General features: G+C 42.0%; 1 protein-coding gene across 6 annotated transcripts; it reads right to left on the bottom strand.

Annotated features, from left to right (window-relative positions):
- Positions 1-1,909: 1,909 nt before the first annotated feature.
- ldb1a (LIM domain binding 1a) lies at positions 1,910-21,652 on the bottom strand. Of its 6 annotated transcripts, XM_034152451.1 has the most exons (12): positions 21,636-21,652; positions 18,791-18,891; positions 9,467-9,569; positions 9,054-9,098; positions 8,764-8,839; positions 7,433-7,535; positions 6,965-7,137; positions 6,756-6,878; positions 6,594-6,671; positions 6,347-6,470; positions 6,017-6,165; positions 4,883-5,107 (listed from the first exon to the last, which is right to left on the bottom strand). In XM_034152451.1, exons 2-12 carry the CDS (start codon positions 18,816-18,818, stop codon positions 4,883-4,885), a joined length of 1,227 nt encoding a protein of 408 aa, XP_034008342.1. In that variant the 5' UTR covers positions 18,819-18,891; positions 21,636-21,652. The 6 variants fall into 6 exon arrangements, with proteins under 6 accessions (XP_034008347.1, XP_034008348.1, XP_034008343.1 ...); XM_034152456.1 differs by lacking the exons at positions 4,883-5,107; positions 21,636-21,652 and adding an exon at positions 1,910-4,219 and having other exon boundaries at positions 18,791-18,976; XM_034152457.1 differs by lacking the exons at positions 4,883-5,107; positions 21,636-21,652 and adding an exon at positions 1,910-4,219 and having other exon boundaries at positions 6,023-6,165; positions 18,791-18,975.
- Between the last annotated feature and the right edge of the window lie 1,788 nt (positions 21,653-23,440).

The following is a 23,440-nucleotide window of genomic DNA, read 5'->3' as shown; positions in this document are numbered from 1 at the left end:
GAAGATATGGTCATTTGTTCCGGGAATGTCATTTTTGAGCCTTGAGAAAAACAGGCTCAGGGCTTAAGAGCACAACATCTTAATGTTGCCAAAAAAAACTCAGAAAATGTTGTAAGGAATTTAGTTTCCCCATGGTATCATCATTGTAAAAAGATAAGATGAACATATAACTGCAGCTAAAGAAGACAAAAAGCATGACTCTTTACAGATTGAAGTAAAGCTTAAACTACATTCAGGAGAATCACTTACCAATATCCTGCTTTGATGACAGTGAAGAAATAAAAGAAACTCTTCCTGTTCTTTCATTATGGAGTCTAGTATGTTAACTTGGTCCATAATCTGTTCCGCATCGTGACACTGCCTGTCCCGTATGAGTCCTCGGATGACAAACAAATACATTTACATATTAAAGGAACACAAGTGTACAAAGGTCATGAGACTGATTTCCCAATCAAGCCTCTGAAGCGGAAGGTGATACACGTGTCGTTCCTGGTTTGTTGTTTCCGATATCGGGTGCACAGTCACTTGCTGATCATTCATCCCTGGTTCACCTCAACCCATCAATTACAGGCTCATCCTTTAATCAGCTCTAACCAGTGGCTTTGACATGTGAAGGCCTTGTTGTTTGGCGCCACTCATTGATAGTCCTCAATAATCCTGTGCTCCTGAAACAGCACCAGACTTTCTGGCTGGTCTGCTGTCGTTGAGATTAGTGCATGATCCCTCACTGACTTCCCACCTGTGAACATATTCCTGATTTGGTATTCAAGTTTCTGACTGACTTTCTTGACAGCCATTACCACAGGCTTAGTTGGTACATCCTTGTACTGTGACCATTCATTAAATGTATCTTCACAGTGTGGTAAAAAGTTCTCTGGTGTAATTCAATTTGAGATAATTTTAACACACATAAAGATCCCACGGCCGAGTTCCCATGCTCAACTACCGGAACTACTTTGTAGCTTTTGTTGGATTACAAAGTACACACATCTGAACTGTCCATGTGCTTGATATTGAACATTTTACAACATGTCCTTTAGTACATAAATTAACTTTAAGAAGTTTCCACACTTCCGTTTTGCCTTTTTTGTTATACAATAAGTTGCTTCTTGTTTACATCACACGCCAGACAGAGAAAACAGACATCAGTTCTGCTTTGTCAGGATCTATGATATGTCGTAGCTGCTCTATTGTACTGTCATGTGGTAAATACTTGTATGCTGCTCATGCTCTTTCTGCATATCATGTATTTATTTTTGCTATGTATATAAATGTCATGTTCTTAAATGTTGTATGTGAGGGACAACGGATGGAAATGAGCTCGAAGCTAAAAAATCCGGCATATTTACATTTGAAGCATTATTTGTTTAAAGTGTTCATCAATGTGCATTGTCCCTGTTCAAATAAACGATTAAATGACATTAGATATCACAATTCCTGTCATAGGTTGTCCTTCCTGTTCTCAACAAGCAGTCATTTTCCACATTAGTTGTGGGCTGCCAAGAAATAATGAATAATTTCAAAAAAAGCAACTCCCAATTGAGTCACATTGTAAATTGTGTCCTTGACAATGTTGTGTTTATTAATGAAGAAAGAAGATCTCTATTGTCTTGCTGACACTTGTTTCAATAAAAAAGTTTGTGAACTGTTCTGGCCACAGTGTTTTTGTCGAGTTGTATTGAAATATGTGTTGTGGCTAGAGCTAGAGTTTTGTCAAATTTGCATAGGTCAAATATAACAATGCTTACTTGTTTCCCAGTTATCTATTTTATTTCTTTAAGGTTTGTTTTTGTGGGATTACCCGGCTAGGATCAGTTTCACATGATAGAAAGTTTTCTCATTACAGTAACAAGTATGTAAATATGTAATAAGAGAAGAATCACAAGAGTTGAGTGTAATAACACAATACTTTTTCAGTGAAAATTCATCTTTATTAATACCATACATGAATTATCAATGACAGAAACCTGGCAAAAAATATAGATATAAAATCACCCCTATGGTGAGGTGCTACAGGAGCCAGCTATTGGTGAAATGCCATATCAACTCTGTCCCAAATATCACAAACCCTTATTCTCTGAAGGATGTCAACTTAGGAAACACAGGCTGGAAAAATATCCACCTAGATCAATTCTGTGTTGGCCTGCTGAGTAGTAGATACACCACAAAGTAAACTCGGGGCACTAGAGACAATGAGTAGGGTCTTAGTCACACAGCCTGCAGCTCAGTGAGGATTTAATGGTGCCAGATATAGTGATGGAGCACTTTCTGACAGGCTGCTCACTGTGCTCTTCTTACTTAGGGAGACCCCTGCTGGGCGAGTCTGGAAACTACTATCCACTGTCAGCTGGGCGAAGCTGAAGCCCATATTTTACATCATATTTACGTAAACAGGAAACCCTGACACAGCAGCTTGAGGTCAAGCTGGGTGAGTCTCCCCCCCAGGATAAGAGGTAATGTCAATGGTCAGCATATTTCCATGAAGTCAAATTGACTTTGCATTTTTCATGTATGAGTTATCTGAAATGTATCTGGAAACAGCCAACAAATTCATTACAAACAAAAAAGCCACATCATCGAGGTTAAGGGAATTTTGATTAATATTTCACTAAAGGTTGCACCATTGTGGAACATTTTCAACATCTGAAGAGCTCAGTGCTTTTCAGAGGATGACGCACCATTAAATATTGCAACTTTAGGGGAAAAAGGATGACTTGGCGGTTAGGATTTTCTCTAAATGTGGTTATTTATTGGTTTTCAGTGCATCCAATACATTTTCAGATAGACCAGGTACCTACGACAGCAGAATTTGGCCATTACATATCTCTTCAATGTGAACATACTGAACCACTGTGATAAACTGGGAGCCGCATATATAAAAAAAAAAAGTAAGGGAATGACCTGTATTAGCATTTACTGACTCGGCCCAAGAGACTCCTCCATATTTCATCATGGGTATAGTACAGGCGGGTTGGACCTAAACAGAATGTCAGTACATAGAAGAATAAATACAGTTTCCTAAAATGAGGGCAAAATTATTTTATCAGTGATTGTACCATTAAAAAAAACTTTTAAGAGGGTTTTTATCTCTTTACATTAGATTGAGTTTGTGATAATTCTAGGGAGGAATACGCAGAATAACTTTTACAGAAATTACTAAAATATACAAGCACAGACACAAACATGAGGAGTAAAGCCAACAAAATTATTCGTCATAAAACATAAAACAGTAGTGTAATCAATATTTAAAGAATCTTTACATGTAGCTCCTTGGTGTGCAGCTTTCTTAGTTGTAATTAAAAACATTTCTGGGAAACTTAAGTTAATACAAAAGTCTTTTTTTCCTTTTTTTACAATCTTGTCAAAATTTGATTTTTAAAATATTTTTGAGTAGCAAATTTGAGAAGTTTCTTGTTACTGTGTGTTCTGAAGAGAGGACCTCCAGATTTCAAGACGAAGCAAACAGTTCTGCAATGACATGTCAACAGATCCAACCCGGGGGCTGGAGGGACATTTTGAGGGGAAGTTGTCTTCAGTGTGTTGCTTTGGACTCACATCAGACAAGATGTGAGTCCAGTATTCAAACACTGGCTTTGCTCTCTCGCCCAAACCTGTTTTCTAGCACTGAAGCCAAAGGACCTGATGACAGTGTGATGGCCGACAGATGGGTGACATTATATTTAGCACAGACCTACATGGAAGTTATTACCATTACAATAAGAATGATCTAACAGCAATACATTTACATTAATATACTGCAGGTTTCAGATGTTTTACAGTTCTTACATTAGCAATAATAGAAAAGGAAAGGAAATACACGGTCAATTCATAAGAAAAATAGACTGGAGTCAATAGTGGGAAACAGTGCAAAGAATATTCTAGGGGTGTTTTTGTTTGCTTGCTTGTATGTTTATTTTTTCGAAATTGTTTACAAAAATAAAAACAATTCAAAACAAGTCGAAAACATAGAAAATGAAAACACACTTCTGTAGCATCTGGTGCTCTGGTCCAGACATGCTGCGTACCACCTCTCTCCAGTACCTCATTGTTTTATGCTGCAGGTGTAGGTGAGTGTAAATGTGTGTGTGTGTGTGTGTTGGAGTATGAACAGGTCTGGATGCGTGTGTGTCAGTTTGTGGATGTTTAAGATTTAGCGTAGTGGTTCTCAACTCCGGTCCTCAAGCTCCGGCACTGTACAGGTTTTTGTTCCAACCAGGTCCTACAAAAACAAATAATTGAGTTTTTAAAAACCGAAGTTGAATTTTGATACTAAGAGTGCACACAGTTTTCTGCAGCCTGCAACAAAAAGTTAAATTAAAGCTAAGCATTTCTTCCCTGTGACATGAGCACAACAGAAACAACGGGGTGCATCGTCAAGGAGAACGCACGCCTGAGAGACCCGAGGTTGGAACAAGAACCCACTGACACGGTTGCCATGGCGAGCACTCGAACAACAGGACACGCCAACTTTGGCTCAAACACTGTGGTGAGCGATGAGGGGGGGGTAAAGACACATGCGCCCACGCCGCCACCCCCGCCAGTCTCACCACACCTCTGAGAGGACTGAGTGGAGCCGAGCAGACGAGGGCCAAGGCTGAGCACCACTGATCATGTGCAGCTACGTGAGGGAGGGGTGGGCTTCTGCTGACCCTGTCCTTCATGTGACAGTAAGAGTTTTATCAGTCCATCAGCTATTGTCCATTCCCTATCAATCTCTGTTTGTTTTTAAAAGAACATGATGGAACAAAAACAAACAAAAAAAATGTTGAACGCAAGTGCTCGAGGCCGCCCTCCCTGACTCCTGTCACTAGTGTGTTGGCTCAGATGGATCCCAGTAGGATTTAAGCATTGAAAAAAAGGGTCTGACTGGGACCTCGGCACTCTACTGGGACGACTGGGAGTTGTCATTCTTGCTCTCCTGACTGGAGGGGGCCTTGTTGTTCCAGGGTGAGTGTGCCCCCAGTGCAGGAGAGCTGTTGAAACTGTCCTCATCCTCCAGGCCATTCGCCACATCGAACTGCGAGTTCTCCAGGCGCGTGATCAGACGCTCGTCCTCGTCACCAAACTCCCCTCCCATCAGAGTGGGCTCTCCCACCATCATCACGTCCTAAAGGGGACAGCAAGGGCCGATACATATTATCCCCATAATACAGGGGGCTGCGCGGAATGACTGGCTGCACGGACGGGTTGTCTGACTGCGTTTGATTCCAACGTTAGAAATTAGTTTTCACTAATAAGAAGTTCATACTTTAAGGGACCAAGGGAGTACTTAACCTTGAGATAATAGTGTCCTCTCAATCTACAATCTTTGTCAGGGCGTCTACCCTGACAGTTCAGAAGTCCATGTGGCCCTGACTCCCTATCCTTGTTCCAAGAACCAGAGTCACGGGGCCCTCCCTACTGGCCAGCAGTGGGCATCCCTGATCCTTGAGTGCAGCATCAGGGGGTTTCATTCCACCTCGGGTCTCATTGGCTCTCAAGCAACCAAGTGGGCAAAGACAGCAGTGCTGAGTGAATCATGTGCTCTGATAGATTGAGCAGTAACTCTAAAACCAAGTTGATACAGCAGAAAAAACTGCCCCACTGGAATTCAGAGCAAGGCAACACTACCACAATTATTTTAAGCATTACTTCGTAAAGGGGGTCACGTGTACCTCCACTATATAAACCCATAGACCTGTGGCCCCAGAGGACCAGGGACTGCCCATCAATGGTTCACATTAGAGGGTCTACTGACTAAATCTACACATCCTCAGAATTAGAGAAAGCAACCCCCTTTACACCTACCACACCTTAATCCCCAATCCATAAGCATCCCCTTCCTATCTCTATCCTGCTGCTACACCTACTTCCTAACACACCAACAACCCTAGCTAACACCCCCTATACCCAAAAATGATTTTCTAACCTCCTTGCCGTTTTTTCCAAACCCATCCACCCTCTGATATTTACTCCAATGCCTTGCTCAGCTGAATTTAAGAGGCGCAGAAAGAGGTCAAGTAGATGTAATGCTTACAGGTACCTGGCTGGAGAGTGAAAAGCTGTTGGCTGGACTCTTCTTTTTGCTGTTGCTGTTGTTATTGTTGCCTCCGCCGGTGCTCACGGTGCTTCCACCGGACACCTTCCTTTTCCGCCTCTTGTTTGGAGCTTGTCTGGCGGGCTCAGCTACATGTAGAAACAGGAGATGATAGGATTTATAATCATATATTTATTAAAGTCTCTGTAGATATGTTGCAGATAATGAAAAGCTATGCAATTTCCACTGGATTTGAACTCCACCGTTTAATAATTGAAGGTTAAACAATGCCATAATTGACACTGACAATCTGAAAGGTGTGTGCATTACCTGGAGGTGCGACCATTCTTTGCCACTTTTGGAAGAGGCAGGTCTTCAGGCAGTCTCTGGGGCTCAAGCTGTACGTCTTATGCCTCGACATCAACTCTTGCATGGGCTCCAATATCACACATAGCTTTATGAAAAAGAAAGAAAGAAACCAAACAGAATCAAATGAGTGTTAACAGGTTGTTGTAGGTGACGATTTATTAAAACGACCGATCGATAAAAGAAGATTAGCATAAAGTAACTTGCTTACACGGAGGTAGTTGAGCGTGGAGTTGGACAGCCCACATCTGGTGATATTTTTAGCCAGCTGATCGAGCATTTGGGGATCCTATGAGAGAGATGAGATGAATAAGTGCATGTACAGGACGTGTATTTCAGTGTCAGTGTGTGGTTATTTGCGTCTGGAACTCACATGCATGGCCAAAATACTCCTTGGGAGGACCTCTCTGTGTTGTCTGATGCTGAAGTGCCACGTCTTGATCCTCATCATGTCATCGAACATGAACTCTAGGTACAGGCGGCCCTCCACACAAACCTTATCCCCAGAGGAGAAATATAATAAGTTAGAAGTCACAGCAACCGGAAGCTAATAAAAGGCTGTACATTTTGTATCCAGTGTACCTGTGTGAACATGGGTTTGCCGTTCTGGGTCACCATGGTGCACTGGTCACAGTCGAGAGACACAAAGTTACTGTGGAAGGACTCCTTTGGGTGCTTCAAAACGTAGAACAGCTCAGTGGCGCCCCCCTCGAAAATACTTCGGAAATATCGTGGAATCAATGTCCGGCCGATGGCTGCACACACAAATGATAACTTCGTAAATAAAATGAATACAATTAATACAATTAATACATAAAAATACGCCTTACACCGGGGGATACAGTAGCACAAAATCATACAGACATAAAAACATCATTAAGAATAGGATATACATTATGCTACAAACAGTTATATGCCAATCATAAATAAAACATTCTCATGATATGGACATCACATACAGTTTATGATGAAGGTCAATTTCTTTAGATTTGCAATTAGAAGCTGAAAGTAAAACAATGATTAGCAATGGCACGTAGTCTTTATTCTTACTGTATCGTTTGGGTCCATCTTCCAGACAGAAAGTGATGGTGAGCATGGCGTCATCCTCGAAGAACTCTGTGGTGAACGCATCCCACCACAGATTGTCACAGTCCTAAAACAGAGGAAGAACCATTACTCTTATTTTTCATATAATCACAATAAAATAAAACATAGCATTCTAGTCTAACCCAGAGAGAACACACTGAAAATCAATACTGTATGTTTCCTATAAAAATGTTATTTGCTATATATACATAATACATTTTATTTTAGGCGCCTTTCATGACACCCAAGGACACCGTACAATTTGTTAAAAAAGAAAACGCTAATAGGCAACAGAACATGATGAAACACAAACAGGAAATCATGGAGGAGACAATCAAGTGGGTAGTGAGTAGGCAGATTTGAACAAGTGGGTTTTTAATTGGGATTTGAATATGGTGATTGTGTCTGACTGTCGGATGTGCGGGGGGAGGGAGTTCCAGTGTCTGGGAGCAGTGCAGCTAAAGGCCCGAGCACCCATGGTGACGAGGCGTGGGATGGGGTCGGTTAGCAGACCAGCAGAGGAGGAGCGGAGGGAGCGAGAGGGGGTGTACTCCTGAAGAAGGTCAGCCAGATAGAGGGGGCCAGGTTATGTAGGGCTTTGTAAGTGAGCAGTAGGTTTTTGAAGTTGATACGGGATTGAACAGGATGAGGAATTTTAAATAGATTATATGAAACCACTCAAAAGAAGAAGCAGAAATTCTTGTTTCCTCTAATCTACCATTTAAATAACCGTTCAACTATTCCTGCATAGTTTCTAATACAGACACAGGTGCTCTTAAAGATGAGTAAATATTGGTGGTGCAAAAAAGCTGAGTTGAACTTCCTAAATAAAGCATGCTGGGCTTCATGTGTGTTTTGTTGGACATAAAACTAAAGTGTGTTTAAATTCCTCCAATGTACAGAAGTCATTGGGTATGCATTTCTAATAGTGTGCACACTGACAGTCATATAAAAAGGGTGGCTCATAACAGCTACTCAGTAGCGAACTCAGGCATATAAACAGTTGGCACTCCAATTACATTTTAGCCAGGTTGATCAGATAATCCTATTAGAGCCTGAATGTAAATTAAGTCAGTGCATTCTCGGGCTTCATTTCCCATAAATCCCTAGCATGGTTAGCTACACACAAACAGCCGCTGGGGAGGGGACATCTGAAAACACGGCCACAGTGAGCTGCAGAATGTAGCACTGCAGATAGTAATCACAAGAAGCCTGAAAATGAAACACTGATGCTGTGTTTTTGTTTGGTGTTGAGTTCTTGTTACTCTCTATGTGGATGATGAAGTGACTCTAACCTCTGTCCAATTCTGTAGCCTTTTGTTCAGCTCATATATCCGGTAATCTGTCTGGTTCCCGTACGGTGTGGGTCTCCTGAAACAGAAAGAAGGGGGGTTTAATCACTCTGCAGTTTTGTGATTTTTAACACATGTAGCATAAACAAATGACACAGGCGGTCTCAAGCTTAATTTAACAGCAGGTGAATTGAATGTTTATGTGTTATAAAATGAATGGAGAGTAGAGATTATAAAGACTGAATGAATACATTCTGAGTTAAGACAGCTACAAGCTCAAGTTAAGCACTCACCCCATTCCAGGCTCCATGTATGATGGGGGGTACATGGGTGTAGGCCTAAGAGGAATACAAAACTAAATCAGCAACCATTTGCTTCAAGGCAGGATGTGTGTTTGAATTTTTCACGGCTAGTTGATTTTAAATACACATCCACATAACCATAAATCAGGAAGGTATTAAAAAATGGTTAACATGTTCAGTATCTCTCATTTGATTTCAATTCAATATCACGTTCAAAGTTTGGGTGATGAAACAGTGCAATTTGAATATGCATAAAAAAAACATACATACAGTGCACGTATTCTTCAGTAAACTCTCTATGTCAACAAATGACATTAACATATTACAAGTTGTAGAAAGGAAGACATCAGAATGAATACCCTGCTTTAACCTATATTGCATTTGACAGTATAGCCGAGACCTACCCCACATCTCTGTCCAGCATAGCTCCTGGGTGGAAGGGGGGAAAGCTGCCGCCGTTGGGGGGCTCCTTAGGAGAGTACAGCTTGAATGACTTTGACGAACAGCCTGCAGAGAAGCACGCAGCAGAGGAGGGGGGAAAAGAACAGAGATTTAGAGGAGATTTAGATTGCTTTAGACTTAGCTCGTTCAAATCACAGCATCATCTAAGTAATCTAATGCTGGATGATTTTGTGGAGATTTACTCAAATAAAAAGCAAGCTGCCAAAACAATTTCCTGCTGCTTTCATTATCTAATGCATCTTCAATTTAGTAAATGGACAAGAAAACAAATCATCACAGGGAGAGGAAAAACAGCAATATTTATTAGCCAGCCTGAGAAAACAATCAGTGAAATGGGAGACACATCAGAGGAGATTGTCTGGCATGTTCTCCGTGCTCATTATAGGGAACCCTCCTCTGTGCATTCAGCCCCATGTAATCGAACCATGCGCCTGTGTTGTGTGCGTCTCCCCCTCTAGTTGCCTTATTTACCCATCCCCCACTCATATCCCAGCAGTTGTTAACCCATGTCTGTCCAGATAAGGCATTCATGCTCAGACAATCAGCGCTATGAGAAAAACATCTATTCTAAACGTCTTTTCTCAAGGAGACCTCACACAGACAGCGGCTGGATCTAATTAGGTCCGCCTAAAGATGTGGGATACTCCAGCTGATAGTTGTGGACTGGGATGTTGAGAAAAATAACCTTTGGAAAAACTGACTTGCCCATCACAACTACCCTTTGGCTTTACTACTTGTTAGCATCGAAACAGAAATATGTAAAGGGACCTAAAGGAAATGAATATGTGTGGTGATGATGAATTCAAAGGAGGTAAACAGATATGGGCAATGTCTCCCCTTTGGAAATGTTGATTATTAATGGCCTGCATGTAAATCCAGTATTACCAATCCCCATAGAAACATGAAGGCCGCATGATGTTAATTTGTTACTTTCTCAATTCATGCACAATTCTCAGTCACTGTCACCAGGGCGTCTAGAATAGTAAGTGTACCAAATTAAAACCAGCAGGGGGGCACTCATTGTAGGCCGCTCGAGCGCCGCATCACACCCAACTGTGCTGTATCTTTTAGGCTTACTACAACACTTGTGTTAACCTAATGGATACCCCACAGACAGAGACTACAAATGATGTTTTTGAAAGATGAGCGACAAATCGAGGGAGAAAGGGATGAATTGGGGTCAAGTATGTCTGGGTGAACTCTGATCTGTCTGTCCAGTCTCTATTGCTGGAACAACTAAAACGCCTTCATTCACTCTGTCTAACCCTTCACCCCCTTGCTCCAGAAAGAGTCACAGCAGGTCAACTTCTCCTCCCATTACTATGTGGGTGAACCTGCTCAGAAGAACCCAACAACACTAACAGCATTAGATGCAGACAAGACTCAAACACACATAAGCAGTCTTTGTTTAATCTAAAAAGGCAATGCAAAAACTACATGGCAACAAATAAGAGCAGGATTCTTAGTTTCTCCAGAATAACATGCCTACACATTCAGAAACAGACATTCTACAAAATGCTGACACACAGTGCACTGTCACCTTGAAAACCAACCAACAAGCACTCTAAAAAGCTGTCCAGTCTCCAGCATCAAACCTGTATAAAAACCATCTGCGGATTACAGCACTCAGACTAACAGATGCATACATAATGCCACGGGCCAGAAGGAAACGATCAGGAAAGCAACCTGACGTTGGGTACAAATTGAGATGGATGACTCCAGCCAGTCAGCATCTTTTAGAAGAAGCCGACTAAGAATTAAGATCATTATGCATAACCCATCTAACAAAAGGGGAACTCGAAATAGTGTGACTTTGATGCAGTTTAGTCCGCCCAGACTGTTCATTGCAAACAATAGAGCTGCATCCAGAGGCTGGCCCTCAGCCAATAAAAGATCCAAAGCAATGTATCAAGACGGCCAACACCATTGAGATGCTTATTGGTGTTTATGTTTTGTTGTGTATGTTGACCTGCACAATAGATATTAAAAAAAATGAGGCAGTATTCACTTTCGGGACCAGGCGTAAATTGATCTGCAGGGCCGCATTCATTTACCGAGGACGGATGCCATTGCTAAGCTATTACCTAGCTAGATGCTAAACTCCCGTTATTAGCGCCGTGCAATTATAATTTCCTGTGCTTCTTCACTAGTGGTCTCTGCATTTATTTTTGAACCAACAGAGCTGCCAAAGTAGTGTGGCTGTAAGTTTGAGTTACCTGCAGAGAAAGGTCCACCGAAAGGCGGAGTTGCTTAACACCTCCGCTCGGTGTTTTTCGACAGCTAGCCTCTCTGCTAGCCGGAGCAGCTGGACAGTCAAAGCTCCAGCTCCGACCGTTGGTAATGGAACGATCAGTCCTACGTCCCAAACAGGACGGCAAGCGACGGAGAAAGAAAAAGAAAAACTCCCCTACTTGCCCTGGTTCCTGTCAAATTTCAATGCCCGACTGTATGTTTTAAATGGCATTTGTTTGGGGGACGGTGCTACCTATCTACTACTACTACAGGACCCTTTGTTCCTGCCAGCCGAGACACGAAAAAAACAAAGGCCCCGCCTCCTTCGGGCTCCCCCGCCCATCCCATCACACAGACCGGACAAACACGGGCCTCGCTCCACGGCCAGCAGGGATCCCAATTTGTCTTGTCCTGGAACTGTAGGGGCAAAAGAGGACCCCCGAGTGGAACAAGATGGGTCCCCGTTGAGAGGATCAATTATCAGCCCACATTTTGCCCCTTAACACACACGTATTTCGGATGGACAAACTACTTTCTATTCTGTATCAGCTTGTACCAACTCTGTTTTCAAAGCTACATAATGTTGACTATGTCAATATGCCTAATGTTTTTATTACTTCACCATTCTACTAAATGAAAGTATAACATTATTATTGTTGCGATTCAATAAAGTCAGACTGAAGCACTCCTTTGTGCATCAGTCAATCCTCACAGTAACAGAGCTAAATCCCAGATCAAATGCATGCTAAAGGGTCTTTGAAAATGTTTTCTCTCAGTGATTGTGATGTTATGTTAAATGTTTGTTGTTTGTTTTTCATGTCTTGTGTCATTTGTCTATGTTGATGTTACACATGGAGCTGCTGTGATGCAAGTCAAATTTCAGACTTGATCTGACCAATAAAGTATTATCGTATCGTTATCGTATTAATATGTGAATAGGTTTATACACATTTGAGCAAAACTCATCCAGTCCTATGGGTATTTTTGGAAACTTTGGGGTCCCACTTGAACTTAGAAGTCTGGTGGGTTTGAATAGTATAAGTAGACCATCAGTTCATCTCAGCACAGTTCCTTGTAAAAAATAATACTAAGGTTACATTTAAAAAATAAACAGTTGATGTCTGCATTCAACCACAGACCAAAGACTTTCAGGTCTATTTGCTGTGAAACTTTGCAGTAATTGTTTTAATATTTTTATGTCCTGGTGCATTAATACAACCATTGTATGGCAGGGTTATTGACACCTAAACAATGTATATTATATAATTGGGTAATCGATTATTTAAAAAAAAAAAATGTGCTCGGGCTGCTGGAACTATTTTGACAAGCACCTTTGTCCAGTACTCTAGTGCATCCTGAGCGTAACTATAAAGAAAAAAACGTGTGATTCAGATGCTGTGTCTACACTGTTCAGCAAATGTTAGAAAAAGACTAGTTACTTAAAAAGGCTGTTTAATTCGAGCCAACTTTGTGAAGGCTTATGAAAATTGTCAGCCTTAGCAGATGACTCAAATCCTTCAGACCGCAGTCCTGAGCCTCAGATTATGTAAGGGTATAATCTGCAGCCTCACTTTTAATCAATACCCACTCTCATGTTTACAAGCAATATATTTGAAGCCCAGAAAACCTTTTGTGGTCACAAAGTGCATTTAAAAGCTCAATTTGTTGAGGCTTTCACTTGAGCTGCAGTAGGTTTGTCGAATTATGTAAGCAGGGAGAGCAGATGAGAGAAGAGCAGCAATAGATTGACAGGAGAGTGCCACACAAATAACTGCTGTGAATGGTAGGCTACATCATCTGTACAATTCTGGTTGGTAAACGCTTTCTAGATAAATTAACTGTGATTAAATCCAGTGAGTTGTCTTTAAGTTATGACAGAAAACTAAGAATTAAACAGCTACAACAGGAATATAGAAGAGAGGCTAAAGCCTTTTGTTGTAACACACCCAGATCTTTGATCTCTTGTTGAAAACAATGATTCCCCAGTCTGCCTGTGTTCAGTGTTGATGGACTGACACAAGAAGAGATGTGACAGAACAGCATCTCCCTCTGCTGGTAAACGCTGAAAACATCCTCATGCTTCAGAATACAACAGTATAAGACAATGAACTTTATCCAGCAGTTTATGCTGTAAACTATTGACAAATAACCTGGAGCTTCTAATAAAATAAACTATATGTTTTCTATCATGTAGTTATATCTTTATCTGCCTATTCCATGATTATAACAACCAATAACATGCACAATAATGCTTTTATTTTAAGAGTGGGCCATCTGAAGAAAGACGGCATCCTATTTCATCTGTAAGAGTCACACATACACTATATGCACACATACACACCGAGTACCAGGTAAGTAGCACCGGCAGGTAGTGATAACATTAAATAGCAGTCATATGCACAAGAACTCAGTTCTATTTTAGTCCCCGGAAAACTGGTCTTGTACTACACACGATTTCTTGTATTTATAGATCCTTAGCTTCTAAGACCACTTTACACATACTGTTTTATGCAGAAGTTGGACTGCATAGCATTAACACAGAAATACATTCAGTGCAAGCCCTGTTCCAGAACAAAATGACTAAGAATGTATCTGAAATGAGTGAGGGTGCACTAGTAGCTACAGTACATTTTTGGCCATCCATGGAAAATAGTATGGAATTGAAGGCTTCTACGAAAATGTCCCTAAATAAAGAGCAGGGTTTCCCACACATAGACTTTATGTGTGGGAAACATACAGTCCCCGTTCTCGGCTACCACCACAAATATATTTCAGATCTGTGGGAAACACTGAAGAGGTTATAATGGAAGACAGCTAGAAAAGGTAGAAAATAGTACCTAGTAAGTGGATAACAGCACGCAAACCTTCAATATATTATAACGCCTGCCACAATGCAGGGCAGTTTTAACCACAGACACAACATCTTACTAAATCCCTGTTTGTGAGTGTACGTAAGAAAGTTATTATATTATTTTTTTAGAAGACAACCTATAACATTTAAAAAATAAACTGACTGACTGAAAAAAAACTGTTGTGAGCTGTGAACAAGTCAGATATGCCTTGAAAGCATATTTCAAGTACTACTTTGATGTGTGTATAATGTGCAAACTTTTGACAGTGAGAGTGAATCAGTAGTGAGGAAAACTGAAGAGAGCGCTGGTGAACAGCATGTTAAGACTCCTGTTGCTGCTCTTCAAGACGAAGCAGAAACCTGTCAGGGAAACCGTTGTGACACCTGACTGGTAGTGATAGAAACACGGCAGCAGACAGCACTAACACAGACTGCGCCCAGAGGATGCTGCTGTGGGCTGACAGGAGGAAGCCAAACAGTATGTGTTCCAGATAAAGAAGGTTGATGGATTACAAATGAAAGGGAGTGTGTGAATGTTGGTGTTATGGACACTTTGCAATGACAGGGGTCACTGGTCTGAATCCAGGTAGAATTAGCCTGTTGTTGACGGACTGGATCTGCTGCAGTGTAAACTGTAGGTTTGGTCATTTATATGGTTTGTCCTGTTGTGCCAACATCCACGGAATTAAATGAGGTATCCTAAAAAAAGAGTCATAATTAACCAAAGTCCCTTCTATAATGTGTTATAGAAAAAGAAAATCCACCACAAAAACAGGACTTACACTTTTATTCTTATGATACTGCATGAGTCAGTCATTTCTGATCTTAAACTGAACAAGAGAGAGACTGACTGCAGCGTTATATTATTAAGAGACTAATCTTGGACTATGACACAGATTCTGAATAATTAAACAACTATGACACAGCACCTGCATTTACTGGAAGTTGGACACTTAATCTAATTTACAACATGAAGCCATGAATACTTATTCTAATGTTACATCTCCGAAATTAAATAAGCATGATGATTCAGTCACTATTTCCAAGTAAATGGACCAACTCCCCTTTCTGACATCATTATTCAAGTCTTGGTTCTTGCCTGATTTTCAGTTTAGGGAAACACATTGAAGTCAGAAGCACTCTATTCTTTCAGATTTATGGCAGGAATTCCTTGAAAAAACTGTCAACAATTGCCTTTATATTCTTATACTTGTTTGCACAATTCATCTTTGACACCAGCTAAAACAAGCTGCTTAAATCTTTTAGTTTTCTATACTTTGTATACCTTGTAAACAGTTGTATTTGCACACACGTACTGTAGGTGGCATAGGGATAAAGCAGAACGCTTCCAATGTACTCTGCGGCTGTCCTCCTCACAGCTTTTGTTTCCAGAACACAGCTCTGTTTCAATCTGAGCGATGTTACTGTAACCTTCTACTGTACCTCAGTACCAAACCCGCTTTCATGTTATAAAGACTCTGCGGCTTGCACATCTCCCACAAATAAAGGTGTGCTTTGACAGATAATCATTTTTTCTTTCCTCCACATGTAGTCTTCTCCCCATCCTCCCCCTCCTCCCGGCTGTGGCACATGCCAGCTTTCCTCTGCCATCCTGTCGGCCTGCAGCAGATGTGACATCACTACAGCACGTCTCCACTCTACAACCCCCCCCCCCCGCCATCTCTCTGACTCCCCAGCATCTCTGTCTCCCACGCATTCCTTCTTTCTCTCTGCCTCTGCACACAGCCATTTTGATCTAGCAAACAAGATCTGAGGGACTCACTAGGGTAGAGAGAGGAGGGGACTAGGAAAAAAGAAGTGAGGAATTGAGGAAGGAAAAAAGGTTTTCAGTGCAGTGAGATAAAGCTGTGGCAGTCGTGTTGTTGTGAAACGGTAATCAAAAAAGCCCTGGCCGTTTGGCTGCCATCTTGGTTCTGCTTAAAGTCACTTTTCTCCAATCAGGAGCCATGTGACTTTCTGCATGAGGTAACACCACTGTTACTGCAAAAGGCACTGAAGGAGTGACAGAGAGAGAAAGGGGGGTACAAGCAAGAGGGGGCGAGAGTGAGATGAGGAAGGCAGAAATAAGAGGGAGGGGTAAGAGTGAGATGGGTGAGAGATGGAGAGAGTGGTGAGCAGAGGGGAGCGCGTGCTTGAGTGCATGCGAGAAGGGAAGGGAGGGAGAGAGGGGTATCTTCGGCTCACAGGCAATCTATTTTTACCATTTAGTCTGAACAAAGGATGTGATTGGCTCCACTGTGTTAGGACGGATCTCCTTCATGCGGGGAACAAAGCCTTAAAAAGGCTGATTCACAGCAAAGTCACAACAACAGCAGGATGTCACAGGGTTGTCAATGAACTAGACAGACAGGAGAAGTCTGTTTTTAATCATGACTCACATTCTGCTACATGCAAATATGCTCCGTTCTGATTCCTCTGTTCTATAGTGATTTGACCCAATAACAAAACAAAGACATACAGGACCAAAAGAGAAAGTGCTGCAGAAAGAGAGAATTGTTGGATTCCCACACAAAGGATGGGGAGGATCTTCCATCCACAATAGTGCAAGAATGTAAACAAACCAGCGTTCAACTATAATGATTTACAGTGTGCACAGCAAGGCAAACCGGTGTTGATCAATGTCATTGTTCTGACAGATCCAGCAGCCTAAACTTGTCCTAGCAGGTTCCTCGTGAAGGTGTGTGCGAGTGTACATGCCTGCTCTCCATGTGCACGCAAGCCTACATGTGTAAACCTGTGTGTTTGAACGCTGAAGGCAGATCTCTCTGGGTCGACCTCATTCTCTGTGTAGCCTTGAAAAACATGTGGATGTCATTAAAAGTTCTGCTCTGGAGTTGGGTCTGTCAATAGAGAGAGCAAAGGAGGCAGATTTCCTGGAAAACTACAGCACAGAGAGAGGAAACAAGATAGTAAAGAATCTGACAGGAGAACATGAAGGCTTCGAGGCCTCACTGATATTATTCCATCTGATAGGCGACTACCAATGAATCACAGTAGCCCCATTAAAATGATACTGACACCCTAATTCAATCTGCCCTCTCTGAGTTCCCCATGAGCAGATGGTACAATTCAATTTATATCTGTTCCTTGCTCCCTTGTGCTGCAGAGGCAGTCTCCTGGCACTTTGAGGCTTTCACTGTGCACAAGGCAACCGTCTCACTGTGGTAGCGTTAAAGAGAAATGGCTCCAAAGTCAAACAGGATCAAACACTCGATGGGATTATAAGATCTGCTTGATAAAAACTGCCACAACATTTTGCCTGCCAAAGACTGACATGTGTAGACAGAACTACTAGATTGACTTTCTTCATGCTCTGACACGGTAGCATAAGTGCAGAGTTTGAATACTGACTACCAATTAGACGCCATAGCATTGCAGTAAGACATATTTTATGTACGATTTATTTAAAGCTCAAGAATGTTGATTTCAGGAAAAGCCAACCCAAGCGTAACAACAGCATTACAAATGGAAATATGCAGGAATGCAAAGTCACATTAACAAAGAGTTGCCTAATATCCAAATATATAACAGCAGCTTAACTCCAAGCAAATTCAACTCTTTAGTTAAATCTTTAAGTAAGCCTCATTAATCGTTTGCACTCATCAAGAGAGACGATTAAAACTATTTTAAATTGAGTAAAGTACTTCTGCTTCATTCAGTTCTGTCCTGTGGTATAACAACGTTTTTTTTTTACAGTAAGCAGGGATTTTCACCAAATAACTTAGACATATAAGAGCAAAATAATGTAGAAGAATATCTATAGTGGCTAGATAAAGCTGAGGAAAGGAGTGAAAAGAGCCAGCAAGTAAATTACTTATTGATATCTCAGTGTGTCTGTAGGTGGCAAAACTCAAAGAGCCATTGATCTTCTGCAGCACAGCAAGCTAGCGTGACTGAAAGGGCCTGCTGAACAACTCAATCCCAAAGTGAGGTAGCCTCAGTCTATAACCTTGTTTTAGGTTAGGACATGTGTTGAGAGCGGAGCACAGCTACACGTGTCCATGCACACACACACACACACACACACACAAACTAACACAGCCTGACGCTGGCCCTCGGCAGCTTTGCAGCACTTTTACATAAGTCATCTTTCTGACAGCTCCACTGAGCACAGAGACGGAACAGGAAACAGGGAGAAAAGAAAGAGACTGTAGGCACTCACCGGGACAAGCACAACCTCCAACAGACATCTTCTCACATGTTGGGCTCTGCTCTGAACGAAACAGCTGCACTCAGTCCACACGCCGCTCGCATGGGCTAACTCTGAGGAAAACAACACAACGACAGAGGGGTGGAGAGATTAGTGGGAGTGGTACAAAGCAGGGCATGTACACCACAACTACACTCCTCTCCCTCTGTCAGAGGCAGGAAGTTGGCAGTGGTGCTCTAGCTGCATCATTAATAGGCATATTGCAACACAAGTGGGAGGGGAAATGAGAGAGGAGGGATATAGGAAGACAGAGCTTTTACATAATGTGAGACAGGAGTAAGTAATATGGAATGGAGCGAGGCACTGTGTGGGTTTCTGAAAGGGATAATGCAAGGGGGAGGTAATTACAGCAAAGGAGAGGAAAGAGAGAAAATGCACAAGGTGTGTGTGTGTGTGTAGCAGTGATGCATCGTCCATTTTTGTCCGTTGCTGCTGTGGGAGATAAACATACTCAGTAGGAGCCCAGAGGCAGAGGGTCATTACTGCCAAACAAACACACATGCACACACACTCACTCACACACACACTCCCCCTTGTGTATGACAGATTTCCATCTCTCTTTCTGTCTCTCGCTTCTTGCGTCTGTTTTTCTGTTTCTGAGAGAAGACTGGTGTTAATCACTACAGACAGTATCGATTAAAAATGCAAAGCCCACCTGGAGCACAGGGACACTGAGAGCCCATGGGAGGCAGGAAGAGAGCGCATGTGGGACGTGCACGCACTCGTTCACACGGAGCTGCATGTAAACAGTCTGACTCGGCTGCAAACTGTCTGCCCAGCAGACTCTTTTATACTCGTTTCTGGCTTTTTAATCTTCACTTCACTTGCAATTTAATCTCCTCAGCCTGTTGATATTACCATGACCTTTCTGCAGCTTGATGTGATTTTGTTTCATTTCCTTTCCCTCCTCCACGTCTCTGGTTTCCCTTTCCGTTCATCCCATAAGTTCTCTTGGCTCGAGCTTGCCTGTTCTCCGAGCCAATAATCTTAAAATCTCACACTTCACTACACAAACACACGAGCACATAAGTGACTCTCATGAGCTGGATGTCTTTGTTGCTCGTGTACATGATCCTGTCAGATGGATAACAGATTGACCCGTATCATTGAGTCATCCTGACTCAATCAAAAATACAAAAGGTTTAAATAAATTACAACTTCAGCCTACACTGCAAAAACACATCAGGGCTGACAGTATATTAAAGTGATTCCCACAGAAAAGGTTCTTGTACCTCAGGGGATACTTGTACAAATTGCAGAGTAGCATTGGACTAAATGGAATATCTGATTTCTTAGGAATTATTTCCACATATTGACTGTTGAACTGCAACCACAATTGAAAGTGCATGAAAATGTTTTAGAAAGCAGATACAAAATAATGGATAGTAGCTGCTAAAAGTGATGGATGAACTGAAATTAAAATGGTATAAGAAAAGGTCAAATGCTTAAGTAATGGATAAAAAGTATTTAGGTAAATACCATACAGTAGATACAGTGTTCTGAAAGTACTGGATTAGAGGTTTACATTGATAAATATAATACATAATTGGGTTGTATAAATGCAAAAAAAGTTCTTACAAATTGACAATTTGTTGTAACAATATCTACTTTTATATAATTAATGTTGTTAAATACTATGGGTTGAAATAATGATGGATGTTCCAAATTAGTCATCATTCATCTGTTCATCTGTTTGGGTTTTGAAAACACATTAAACCACTGGTCTAATATATCCATGAAGCCAAGAGGCTCCAACAAGAGGATACACAAGAGTTGAAGCCCAGGAGAGTTGAACAAACCTCAGAGCTATGTTGTCTCTCCCTCACAACCATTACACTAACAAAAGACAAACAACTGTCTCCACTGAAATGCAAGCTGACAGACGCATTCCCCAAACACCAGCGTACTGGCAGAGGCATCAGAGTTAAATGTCATACACGGTGTCAGACACTGTTCTCAGGACCGAGACACAATGAACCACCCTGCGGGCCTCCTCTTCTTTCCCCCTACTCATCTCTTTTAATTTCCACTTCCCACACACTTCTTGTTTCTGTCAATTCTGTCAAAGAGACAAGGTCTGTCTCTCACTGATGTTCTGTCATCATTCGGTTCCTTGTGCGCCTTGTAGGTCACGATCTGAGGCTTTGACATGTACAGAAGATTCTGCTATTGTAATATGGTGAACTCTGAACAACAGAGAGACATCCCCAACACTGAAAGAGACAGAGATAAGAGCGAGAGAGAAGAAAAGGAACGGTGCATGTCTGTGATTTTGGGAAAATGGCTTCTGTTTCCAGGAGCGATTAAGCTTTGAAGCTGAGCACTTCACCACTGACTGCACTGTCTCCCCTCTCTTCCTCTCACTCTTCATCTCTTGCAGATACAGAGATTCCCGCTCTGTCAACACGTCCACACATCACTCAAAAAGCTGCTGTGAGAATAATGAAGTTCCCCCCTCTGTTCTCTACACTGTGGGAACCCTCAGCAGTTCAGTAACACTGTGTGACAGACAGCACACACAATGTCTTGCTTACTGAGGTAAAACACACTCTTGGTATGTATGACAAACACTTCCTCGCATGCACTGACAACCTTCCACACATTTCCAACAAAATGTTTAAAAAGCTCCAGGTGCCATACTTGTTATCTCAGGTGAGTTCATGCCTTTCATGCTTACCTCTCAGTCTTTTGTCTTGCAGTTGTTCTGCGACCCCCACCCCTCCTTTCCTCTCCTTGTCTTTTATGCACAGTTTTTCACAGGCAAACACTCTCAAACATCCTCCATCTCAACGCTTACCTTTGTCTCCCTCCTTCTTCTGCGCCCACGCTCGCTCCGAAAAGTCCGCCTGGGTCAGCCACGCAGAGGTAACCAAGCTGCGCCAGAGAGAGTGAGAGAGACTGTGATGAGCAGATGCAGATAGGAGACACACATGAAGGGAGGGGGTCTAGCAGTGTGCAAATTGGATGCTGGGAAGGAAGGAAGGAGGGAAGGAAGGAAGGAAGGAAAGAGAAGGAGGAGGGGAAAAGAGGGGGGGGCTGGTCTGGTATTAATATGACGCAGAGGCAGGAGTCAGAGGCACTTTTCCTCTCTCCTCTCCAGCCCCATCCCTCCATACCCACCAAGAGAGAGGAGAGAGGGCACTGTATCCATGGCAACGGCAGAGCAGCTGTAGGTAGCAGTCGAGGAGTGTGTTGGGGCACAGTGGTGATCCTCTTTCTCCGTCTCTCTCTCACACAGTCCAGCTCATAAGTCGTTCAGCTTTCCCTCCAGAAGTACAGTACAGCCTAAGGTTTAGTGGGGTAAAAGCTGTAGAGGAAAGGAGCAGCAGTGGATTCATTAGAACATTACTGGTAATGAAAAGCAGACTGGTTGGGCCAGTTGTGTCTCAGACACGTGGGGAACAGGCACCAAGGAAGCACAAGTTAATCTTACTGTAACCGCCAGCATCACGTAACGGAATTAGTTACATTTGTGCTAAATAACGATTCTTATCATGCAGTTTACTCTCCCCACCTGATGGGGATAATGAGAAACATTACAAACACCATGATATGACAGAATAAAGACAGTGATTTAAAACAAGAAGGAAACAAAATAACTGTCTCTGTGTGAAGCCAAAGCTGAAACGAGATTGTGAAAGAAAACAATACAAATGTAAATATGTCTTGGTGACGCAATCAATGGAATTTGACTACAGAAAACAACTATGCAGAACTTTCTCCTTGGGTTACTTGTTCTCCCTGAAACACAGGTACTGTCATTTAGCATAGCCTTCTGTCCAGAGCCATGTAAATGTTCCCCCTGTACATCTACACGTATCAGGAGCAAGTTGGGTATCATTCTCTTGCTCGACAAGCTAGTGTAGAACATGTGGACAGGAGGAGCCAGGGACTCATTTTCAAACCTTTAAATTGCTCTCAAAATGAATCAGTAAACTAACTCCATATATTATTAAATAAATGCCATATGCCTAAAAGGGTCATGTTCTTCAAACGAAAAACAGCAAGGGACCATATTGATCAGTGGACTCGTAATTGTTGCTAGAGGGAAAACTGGATGGATGCCAGAGAATTTACAGCACACAGTACAGTGGGTCTGCAACCTAGTGTCTGTAGTTTCGTACAATAATACTTTTTCTAGTTAAGCATAACGCGTAAATGAGTTTACTGAATAGCTGCAACAAGAGGAAAGCTGTTAAAGAATGTAGAGGGATTTAAAAAATTCAAACTGCGCACATAGCTTTTTTTATTCTTCACACAGCAGACATTTAATGACATGTAAAACAGAGACACAGACAAAGAGTGAGTGTGAATGATTCTGCACGTGGTTGTGGCTGGACTCACCTCTAATCCATTTCTGCCTGTGGGATACAGGGAATTGCCGATGGCTTTTCAGTGACATGCAGTAGTGATCCTAATGAGAAATACATCCTCGCCACTTTTGTATTCGACCCAATTTAATCCCCACCTCTGTTTCACAGCCTGTTTTCCTTTTTTACCCGCCTACTTTTTACCTTTCCTTTATGTATTATACCCAGTTACAAATAGACATTCACCACATCCTTGGCTCTATAGGAAAACTAATTTTCTTTCCACTATTTT

The sequence above is a fragment of the Trematomus bernacchii genome, unplaced genomic scaffold (genome assembly GCF_902827165.1).
Source record: "Trematomus bernacchii unplaced genomic scaffold, fTreBer1.1, whole genome shotgun sequence".
NCBI lineage: Eukaryota > Metazoa > Chordata > Actinopteri > Perciformes > Nototheniidae > Trematomus > Trematomus bernacchii.
This window is presented reverse-complemented; position numbering and strand designations above follow the sequence as displayed.